The sequence below is a fragment of the Sinocyclocheilus grahami genome, unplaced genomic scaffold (assembly GCF_001515645.1).
Source record: "Sinocyclocheilus grahami isolate Dianchi unplaced genomic scaffold, SAMN03320097.WGS_v1.1 scaffold133.1, whole genome shotgun sequence".
Lineage (NCBI taxonomy): Eukaryota > Metazoa > Chordata > Actinopteri > Cypriniformes > Cyprinidae > Sinocyclocheilus > Sinocyclocheilus grahami.
In genome coordinates this window covers 160,940-171,657 of record NW_015505312.1, presented here as the reverse complement: position 1 = coordinate 171,657, position 10,718 = coordinate 160,940, and the positions used below count along the sequence as shown (strand labels likewise).

Genomic DNA, 10,718 nt, shown 5'->3' with positions numbered 1-10,718 from the left:
GTATACTACTGTCTCTGGTGGGACATGTAATATGCTGTCTGTATTTTGGCAGTTCACGGGAAAGATTTGCTTTATTAAAGATTTGTTTTACGGTTTTAACTTAAATTTACAGTTAAATACCGTAATTTCATTAACTGATATAATGTTAATATACCAACCTATTGAAGTACTGAAATCTGTTTTGTAGCTTTGTAATACACTGATAACCACCAAATGCAGGAGGTGATGAGAAAGTCACATGATGTACCAAAGCCCATCACAAGCAGCTTTTAAATAATAACATATATAGAAGGTGCACAGTGTCATTCACACAAACACCAAACACCATCATGGTAACACACATGAAACTGAAATAATGCAATAAACATTCATTTAACAACATTAGGTGTAACACACAACCCTAATATACAAAACTGTGATAAGAAAAAACTAAGAAGAAACTTAGTTATTTCAACAAAAAAACATCAAATTTGAAATGTAATGCAGGGAATTCTGGGAATGTCAATTTACGGTTATTCACTGTAAATGATACGGTCTTTTTCACTACTTAAATTTAGTTAAATACCGTAATTTCATTAACTGATATAATTTTAATATACCAACTTATTGAAGTACTGAAATCTGTTTTGTACCTTTGTATTACACTGATAACCACCAAATGCAGGTGCTGATGAGAAAGTCACATGATGAACCAAAGTCCATCACAAGCAGCTTTTAAATAATAACATATATAGAAGGTGCACAGTGTCATTCACACAAACACCAAACACCATCATGGTAACACACATGAAACTGAAATAATGCAATAAACATTCATTTAACAACATTAGGTGTAACACACAACCCTAATATACAAAACTGTGATAAGAAAAAACTAAGAAGAAACTTAGTTATTTCAACAAAAAAACATCAAATTTGAAATGTAATGCAGGGAATTCTGGGAATGTCAATTTACGGTTATTCACTGTAAGTTATACGGTATTTTTCACTTCCAAAAACGGTATACTACTGTAAAATTTATGTCCAATACATGTAATGTCCAATACAGTTTTTCGCCGTATATAGTAGAGGAATTTACTGTTTAACAGGATTTTACTGTAGCATTTTTACAGTCTTTTACCGTTAAATTCACTGTCATTTTTTACAGTGCAGAGCGCAGGCCAAAGAAAGATGTAGGCATAATTTAACCTTAGTGAGGCAAAGATATAGCGACACAAAATGAACGCATGCTGAGATTGATTAGATAGTAAAAGTATACAAATACATGCCAAAGAAAGCAGGCAAGCCTTTTTTTACTAAATTAATCCACGCGCTTAATGTCATATCCAATGATGTGTGTTGAGATATTTAGTATGAAAATAAATGTAGCCTGATTTGGTTATATGTCTTTTCTTATTTAACCATAATCATGATATTGTAACTGTGGTGTCTTGCTCACTTTTCCGTGAACAGCCGTGCATCAATCAAAACTGGGACTAATGAAATTCAATAATAACGGCAAACGCATTTAACAGTAAAGGCTTATATTTGAATGTTCTTTTTATTTATGAAGAATTATAAGCGTGTGTATGATGTGATTTAGCCAATGCACATTTGTTCAAAAGCCTGGCAGAGTGATCACAAGATGCTAGGCAAAAGTTTTGTTGTTTACAGAAAGGATGCGCGTTCTCATCTTTTTTCTGTTAATTTGTCATGTTGCGCTGCATGTCTGTTTTTCTTCAAAGCACCAACTTAGAATGACTAATGTTGGTTTGATTGCTTGTGTTACATGATAAAATAAATAATATTGCTTACCTGATGTAATAGATTTAATGCGAGTGCGGTTCAGGTCGCGACTAGCGGTCTTTATGTCAAACGGTTCTCGTCTAGTACAGAATTAAATTAGCGCTGCTGTCAGATAATGGGTTGGGTGTTCTGTTAAGTACGTTTACCAAACAAGACCCGTGCAGGCTTTAAAATGCTTTGCATCTCTCCGTCAGATAACCCCATGTGCGTGATGCACCATTACAGGTAGGCTATTTCCCCAAACCTCCACACAGCTCATATTTTTCCGCCAAGGGGTGAGAACGTAATGATTACGAAAACGATTATTTATTTTTTATAATTATTATTTTATTTCAGTTAGTTTTTCAATAACTGTTGTTAGTTTAGTTTCGTTTTAGTTTTTCAATTATTTTGATGTTTTTATTTTATTTCAGTTTACGAAATTGTTTTTTCATCAATCGTTTTAGTCTTAGTTTTAGTTTTTGTTTACGAAAATAACCTTGCAGAGGCCATGAGCAAAAATGTCATCATGCTAACAGTTGCACTTGAAACGACAATTTAATGGCTAATAAACCAGTAATACGTTCACCTTAAATGCACTTTAAGATGCTTTGGATAAAAGCATGTGCTAAATACTGAATATAACTCAGGGGTTATTGGATAAATTTTTTTTGTTTCTTTTCCAAGGTTACTTAAAAGCAACCTAATTAAATGGTAAAAATTGGTCATCTAGATTGAAACAAGGGACCATTTAATCTGCAGGCAAATGTTTAAGTTATACTCCTCATTTTTAATAAGGGATTAACATGATTCCAGAGAAGCCCATAAACACCAACTGGTCTTGCTCTAGCAGTTTTGACAGGAAGTCCAGTTAATGCGTGTGAATTTCAGAATGAAACCGAACACTCTGTTTCTAACAATAATCTGTAGGCTTTCCCTGACACCATGTCAAAAATGTTCAGTGCTATAGTAGTATAGGAAGTACTCACGCGGGATGCGGTTGGCATGCCAGGGTGCCGAGTTTGTGACAAATCCATGCTTTGATGCCGTGACGATGACCCATGTTCCTGGCCGGTACAGGAACGTAAGTGTGACAATCCCATCTCCTCCTGCAAGGCTGGATGCTAAGACCGTCCGGTTTCCACACACCTGAACTGTGGATTCCTTTAAAGGTGACAGGTCGCTGTTGTCAAATACCTGGACTTTAATCAGCACCTCTGTAGAAACAAGAAATATTTCTTTATAAAAGAAAATAATTTTAATACAATTAGTTCTGAATATACTGACATAATTGACATGTACTCTATAGGTAATGGTTTATTATGGTTAACTAAAACTAAAACCATTAAACATTTTTTTAATTGAAATAAAATAAATATTAACCGAAATAAAAAGCCTTTTATTTAGTTTCAGCTAGTTGCCAAGTCAACATTTCTCATTTTTATCTAGTTTGTTACTTAAAATTAAACGAAACAAAACTATAGACATATTTAAAATAGTAGTAACACTTTACTTAAAAGCCTTTATGTGTAATGCATTATAAAAGTAGTTTTAAAGGGGTCATATGATGCAAATTTTCTCTTTGAAGTGTTACAAGCTCTTGGTGCATAAAGAAGATCTGTAAAGTTGCAAAGACTAAAGTCTAAAATCCAAATAGATATTCTTTATAAAAGTTAAGAGTCAACCACGCCTACCTAAAATGGCTCGTTCTAACACGCCCCCACATGTCTACGTCACGATGTGGGAAGATTTGCATAACGCCGCCCAAATGTTCACGCAAAGAAAGAAGGCGTAACTTTGATTCTCGCTGTAGTATTGTTGTTGCCGTGTGTTTCGTTGTGAAAGCGAAACTACTTTGTTTGGCCTTCCAAAAGTGGACGATATCCGCTTCGTCATGCCTGGAGCTGATCCGTGCTGGTCACTGAGGAAATACATCAACTTCGCGCTGTGGATCGCTGGATCGGCTTTCACCGTGGACGAAGCGGAGTCTAGCCCGTGGTCGTCACATTTGGTTGCCGCAAGCCCACCGGCCGCTCCTTCGTCGAATCACTCACTCTAGCCGCCGGCCTCCGCTCACTCTAGACTACAATGCCGGCTGCTCTGACTCACAGACTGCAAGTACGTTTTTCATATTTAAAGGATTTGCCACTGACTATTCAAATGTGAGTTTTGAGCAGTGTAGAGTAGCCTTGTTGTTTTCGTCATTTCTCCGATCACAAATGTAGACATGGTTTTATTTTTACATGGCGCGATGCAGCGCAACCCGTAAAAAGACAGTATAAATCATTATAATTAATTATGACCCCACTGGATGCAATAAATGCCTCGTTTATAATGGGTTTTTATGTTTTTGTCTCTTCGCTCTGGCCGGGAAACAGCATCACAGTGTGGTAAGGGGCGTAACATTTCCGTCACACGCTTGAGGTATTCGGCCAATCACAACGCACTGGATAGCTGGCCAATCAGAGCACGCCTCGCTTTTCAGAACGATGAGATTTGTAAAAATCTATGCGTTTCAGAAAGGCGGGGCATAGAGGAGAAACAATAATGTACAGTATGTGGAAAATAATGCGTTTTTTGAACCTTAAACCGCATAAACACATTTCATTACACCAAATACACAAAATAATGTTCTTTTTAGCAACATCTTATGACCCCTTTAATGCATTAATTAAGCCTTGTAATGCACCTTATAATGCATTGTACAATCTCATGAATAACTGTAACCACAGTTAATAAATTATAACACTTATCAATTCATTACACTATGCATTTTAAATTAATTTATAATTATTTCTGACAAGATATAATGTATTACAAGGCACATTATAAATATTTATAATGCATTATACCCTCCTTTAATAAGTAGACAATAGACAGTTCAGTAGACAGGGCATGCATGCTGAACGTAAACAACGCTGATTACGTTGATTACTTTCTGGGGTACTCTCCAAAATGGAGGAAGATGGAGTAATTAATGACAGAATTTTCATTTTTGGGTGAACTATCCCTTTAACTAAAATCGGAAAACAAAAATAAAATCTACTTCAAAATATTACCAAAAACTATAATTGTACATCAGTGATACTAAAATAACACTGGTATAGATTTGGATAGGGATGTACAGTACAATTCAACACCGTTCGATATTAAATACTTTTTCATTCAGAATTGAATGTAAATTGGCTGACATGTAATTGTGCATGCTGATTTCTACTGTTGTGGTATTTTAAATCAACCTGTCCCTCAACTGCACATACCGTGCATCATCACTTTTACGTCAGTCAGATGACCTTTTCCTGTCTTAGTGATTGATTGACCAGACCAGAGTAAGCACCACTGTGGACCAGACTTTGTGCCACAAGCTACCCGACACTACATCATTGTATGGAACTAAAATTTTGTCAAGTCTCTGTAGTAAATCAGCTCAAAAGGGAAATATTTATGACTAATTATAACTGGTTATGATTAATAATAAATATTTAGATTAGATCTTAGAATTAACTGTAGCAGAATCAATATTATAATTATTTGATCTGTCCGTCCACCGTGCAGACAATATAATAATTAATCAATTCAATGAAAGATTATTTTGCTGGCCAAGGAAGAATAACTTTCCTTCTTTATGCAGTGCTAGCAGTAATTTAGCATATGTAGCAAGGGTTCAAACATTCATTGACTTTGAAATGTGAGCAGCAAACAGAGGCAATCGATTGTGAATATAAGGGATTTAATAAATGAAACTATATCTAACATATAACTAACTAAGCAAAACACATATATACAGAATGAAGCAAAGTAAGGAAAAGAGAGAGAAGAGTAAAAGAATGGCAGTATTTCACATCAATTTTAAACACAACCTAATGAGAATCATCAAAGAATCAAAAATCACCTTAAAGGGGCTCAAGCTTAAACACGCATCTAAATAATTGTAAATGGTTACTTGCATTGGCTTTGATTGCTGAACAAGAGTCCTGATGCGATAGACAATGGAGGTCTTTGATTAGTTATTTAGGAGTGAGCTGGAAGTTTTCTTCTGGTTCTTCTGAAGATAGGAAAAGTCCACAGCGAATCAAAGTTACTTGAAGATAAAAACTGCCGAAAGACAAACTCAAGAGGAGAGTCGTAGTGTGTCGTCCCAAAAGAAGAGGTTTTTGAGCAAAGATCATTTTGGGCTAATGCCTTTTGAGGATTTCTATTCACCCCCCAACTTTGGGTGGAATAGCCAATACTAGGCGTGAATTTTTTGAGCGGGAGAAGTTTCCTTTGTCTCCCTTTATGGCCCATTTGGATGTTTTATGGCCGGTCTGGAATTGGTGCAGTTTAACCCAAAATATAGTACAAATCGTATGATGCGTTTCACAATCACATATTGTACATCATTGTTTGAGGAATAAAGAGCAGATAATATTGATACCAAGAAAGAAACATTTAGAATAGATTAAACCAAAGATACATCCATACACCTGAATATCAGCGTTTAGGGCTTAACTAATACAAATAACGAGTGGTAACTAGGGATGCGCCGATCCGATATTCATTTCAGGTATCGGCTCCGATAGTGCCATTTTTCTCGGATCAGGTCAGAGAGGGCCGATCTAAATCCGAGATTTTTTTTTTTTCGATTGTGCGAATTATTCTGTGCTACTTCTGAAGCCATATGCCATATGATAGCTTAATGTGAGCTACATATGCATATTTAAGTCCTTACATTAAAGTTCACACAAACTCTTTTCTCTGCTGTGGCTGTCAGTCATTCGTTCAGCCTTTAAACCCTGGTCGCGTTCGGTTACAGCAGTCAGCTCGGTAAAGCTCTCTCCAAGATCATTCTGTGTTCCCATTATACTTGATTTGTAAATACATGTCTATGATTTTGCAAAAAGGACTTTATCTTCTTGCCGGAGTTTAATGTTGTTTTGTTACTTGCTATCGGGTGTCTGTGAGAACAAAACACGGGCGTAGAAAAGACTATAAATAGTTTTTAACGTGCACAGTAACTGAAATGTAAAACTGTTAAAAGACAGGCTCAATAACTGTTATAATACACTACACAGATATAATACACTACGCATCAATTTCTCTTCACTTTGTGCTTTGCAGTTTTTAACACGAAGTGCTTACAACGTGCGCATCCGGTGTGCAGGCTGTGACGCCAGGTTGCTTCAGGCTTCAAGTGCATCATTCTGCACACCGGATGCGCACATTGTAAGCGCTTCGTGCTCATAGACTGTATAAAAACAGTTCGTGCTGCACTGTATTTGTTTTGTCCTATCGTATCTATCATATGTTGTTGCCTTATTAAAAAAATATGCTATAGATTTAAAAGAAATGTATTTACCAGTATATACTTATATATATAAATACATTCATGAATGTTTTTAATGAATGGATTTTATAATAATACAAATAGCAATGTGTAACATTTTACCATATTTAGTGCAACACTTTTATTTGTTCCCCACAAAATATTTTTTTTTTCACTAAATGTTTGGATTTTTAAAATTATTGTGCACTTATTTTTCTAGAATAACTTTTGCTGCCGAATTATCCACTAATCTAGTTTGATAAATTTTTGTCATCGATTATAAATATATAAATAAATATTATAAAAAAAGGCCTATATTTTTCAGATTTATTGTTTATTTTATTTTTCTTTATAATGAAGTAGTCTGTATCTAGTAGATTGTGAAAGAATGATTATCATTTCCACACACAGATATATATATATTCTACATTTATTTAAATGAGGGAAAAAAACTTCACTGGTATCGGCCAATACTGAACCCTAGTTATCGGAATCGGTATCGGAGGCGAAAAAGGCGGATCGGAGCATCCCTAGTGGTAACTCAGCTAATCTAATAGGGAAACGTACAAACAACACATGCAATATACCAGATATATTTGTAACTGATTAATTATTGTCTAAATAGATTAAAGGTCTCTACATGTGTGTGTGTGTGTTTGTGTTATGTGAGCCTGTTGCAATTTGCTGGTCAGCCCGGCCCATCGGCGCCTGGCACCGGGGGGGGATCATTTACTTGTCTTTGGAAACTGTTTGAAGTCAGTTGGGGAGATGATAGTGGGGGAGCTGTTCAACATCTCCTTGATATTGCGAGGAACCATTTGGCAATTTAGCCCCCATATAAATGTAAAGTCTGTGACCAGGACTGTAATTTATATGCAAATGTCAAAGGCTAAAAGGGGTCTCTTAAGCCATAAACCCCAAAGACCATGCATGATTCTACGCAGACACTACATCTCTTTTAACAACACGTTTGCTGAGAGTTTATGTTAGACACATCTAGACCCAGTGGCCTACATTCAACAGATGAAATGACTATGTTTAGAAGTGTTTGTCCTGATCTGACACGTTAAGTGTTAAGTGCTTTGTTTACATTAAAGACTCGAAAGCATGGCAAGCCTTTGAGCCACTTTCAGTGAGCCAGAATGTCTGCCACCATGTTCGATTGACACTGGGCAAATGCAGCAAATCTGTCTAGTTGAGTTCCTGGACATGTGCTTACTGTTCAAAATGGATGACCTGGTTCATCCCCCCAGTACTTTTACAAGGGCACATGTAAACAGGCCAAGAAGACAGCAAGTCTTTGACCTGAATTTTTGGGATCTGGGTACATGACATTTCTTATGGGCTGATAAAATTCTATATATTTTATTGGAAATACATTATAAAAACAGTTTTTAAGTTTCAGTGACCATTTTTTTCAGTGAAAAATTAACATTTTACTTAATAAGGGAAAGTCATGAACAAGCCATGATTTCCCCACCAGAACCATTTACTACTTTGTTTATGCAATGTTTGCTTCGTGTCCTGTTCATGCTCACATGCTGCAGTGTCCTTCAGAACCTCTCGTTCTTTTGATTCTAAATGGGTCAATTGATGCATGTTACCATGGTTACTAGGAGATGTCAGCAGGCTAACTGTGGGGAAAAAATGGGTCCCTGCATTCCCTGTCGAGGGGACACAAGTTGGCTTCAGAAAATAAGATCTTCTGACCATGCACTGCAGGTCTAATCGCACACACCGATGATGATAATATTCAAACAACCCATATGAATCATACAGAGGCAGAATCCACCTGCATGAACAGAAAAGGTCATATTACCTTACAGAACTGTTTGGCTACCTTATTTTCATAATATCATGAGTAAAACTCAGTGGAGTAAGAAGGACTAGAACAGATTAGAAATATCCAGAAAACAGCTGGCCTGAAAAAGTGTTGTTGAGATGTCTTGATAAAAGACACGTATAAAAGACAGTTGTTACAAAATATTTCTATTTCAAAAATACTATTATTTTGATTTGAACTATTTATCAAAGATTCATGAACTAAAACTCACAGTTTCCACATTAAGCAGCACAAATGTCATCAAAACTGTTAATAAGAAATGTTCCCTTTCAGTCGGTCACTCTCGACGTCACGTCAGATGACCGACGAAATTGGGATCTCACTTAGAGAGACCAATCCACTTCGAGTGTAAACTAAACGAGCCAATGCACATTGGCATGCGATTATTGCATCCAGCTGCTGCTGATCACAGCGTGAGTACAAGTAGGCAGCAGATGCAGCGCATATTCAGCTTTTCACTTCGGAGCCAAGCGGTTCTATCGTTCTGCTCCTGACCTTCTACGAGTAGAGAGTAAAGACTACAAGTCAAGCACGCTCTCTGTGGGCTCTCGTGCTGGTGGACGGCGCTTCAGCAGCGGTGGTTTTCCCGTGTCGAGTGGGTTGCACACAGCAGGCTGCACTACCCCTGTGTGTGCTGCAGACGGCCATCTCCCCTGTGCGCTTCAGCACACTAAAAGAGCATTTTCCATTCTAAAAGAGCTTCACAGGGTGGAACGTCTTTTTGAAGACGCGTCTTTTTAAAGATGTCTTACCACCCATGTGTTTCTGGGTGCGGTCGTTACCTGGCGCCGGGTGATGGTCACGATCGCTGCCACTCGTGCCTGGGCGTGAAGCACGCTGAGGCGGCTTTCGTGGATGACTCATGCTCCCATTGCGGGGGCATGACCATCTCGGAGTTGCGAACCAGACTCCGTTACCTGCAAGGGGGCGGAGTGCCCGTGCCGCTGCCTAGATCTGGGGTTCTCTCTGGTGGCAGCCGGGGGTACCCTTTTTCTGACAGTGGGCGGACTGGTCTCACGGTCATGGTGAGGAATTCCCCTCCTACAAGGAAGGGGATGCCCGAACCAGCCGGCACTTCGAAGCCAGCGGAGCCCTCGAGAGAGCAGGCTGGATCCTCCCGGGGGATACCACCTGTTTCTTCCGAGGCTCCCCCTGACGATCGGATGTCAGTCGCAGCATCGGAGGGTGAGCCAGACTTTTCTGGGGATAAAGATTCGTCAGCGTTGCCGCCCTCTGGGCGGTCAGCAGTGCCGGATACGGACCCGGAAATGATGGCTATGCTTTCCCGGGCCGCCGAGAGAGTCGGGCTCGAGTGGAATCTTCCACCGCATCCCGAACCCACAAGGTTGGACGATTGGTTTCTCGGGGTGGCCTGTGCTGGTTCTCAGGGCCCCACCCCAGTGCATTTCTTCCCGGAGGTGCATGATGAGATCACTGGGTCATGGACGGCACCTTTTACTGCCAGAAACCGCCCCGGGGGCTCATCCTCCCTCACCACCCTTGATGGGGGTTCAGTGAGGGGGTATACGGGAGTTCCCCAGGTGGAGCGGTCTGTTGCGATGCAATTGTGTCCAAATGCCACTACCACTTGGCGGGGCAAACCGTTGTTCCCCTCCCGAGCCTGTAGGCACTCGTCGGCTCTGATCGGCAGTGCGTATACGGCCTGTGGAGAAGCAGTGTCCGCCTTACACGCTTCGGCGTTGCTGCAAGTACACCAGGCCAAGGCACTGAGGAACTTGCATGAGGGTGGTCACGACCCGGAAGTTCTCATGGAGCTCCGCACCGCGACGGACCTCGCGCTACGAG

The 10,718-nt window shown here is 39.2% G+C and overlaps 1 protein-coding gene across 2 annotated transcripts in view; it reads right to left on the bottom strand.

Annotated features, from left to right (window-relative positions):
- Window positions 1-10,718, bottom strand: part of fam171a2a (family with sequence similarity 171 member A2a) — a 59,151-nt gene that overhangs the window by 31,387 nt on the left and 17,046 nt on the right. For both annotated transcript variants that reach the window (XM_016279686.1, XM_016279687.1), the window contains exon 2: window positions 2,754-2,981. In XM_016279686.1, coding sequence (XP_016135172.1) covers window positions 2,754-2,981 — 228 coding nt within the window. The remainder of the gene's footprint in view (window positions 1-2,753; window positions 2,982-10,718) is intronic.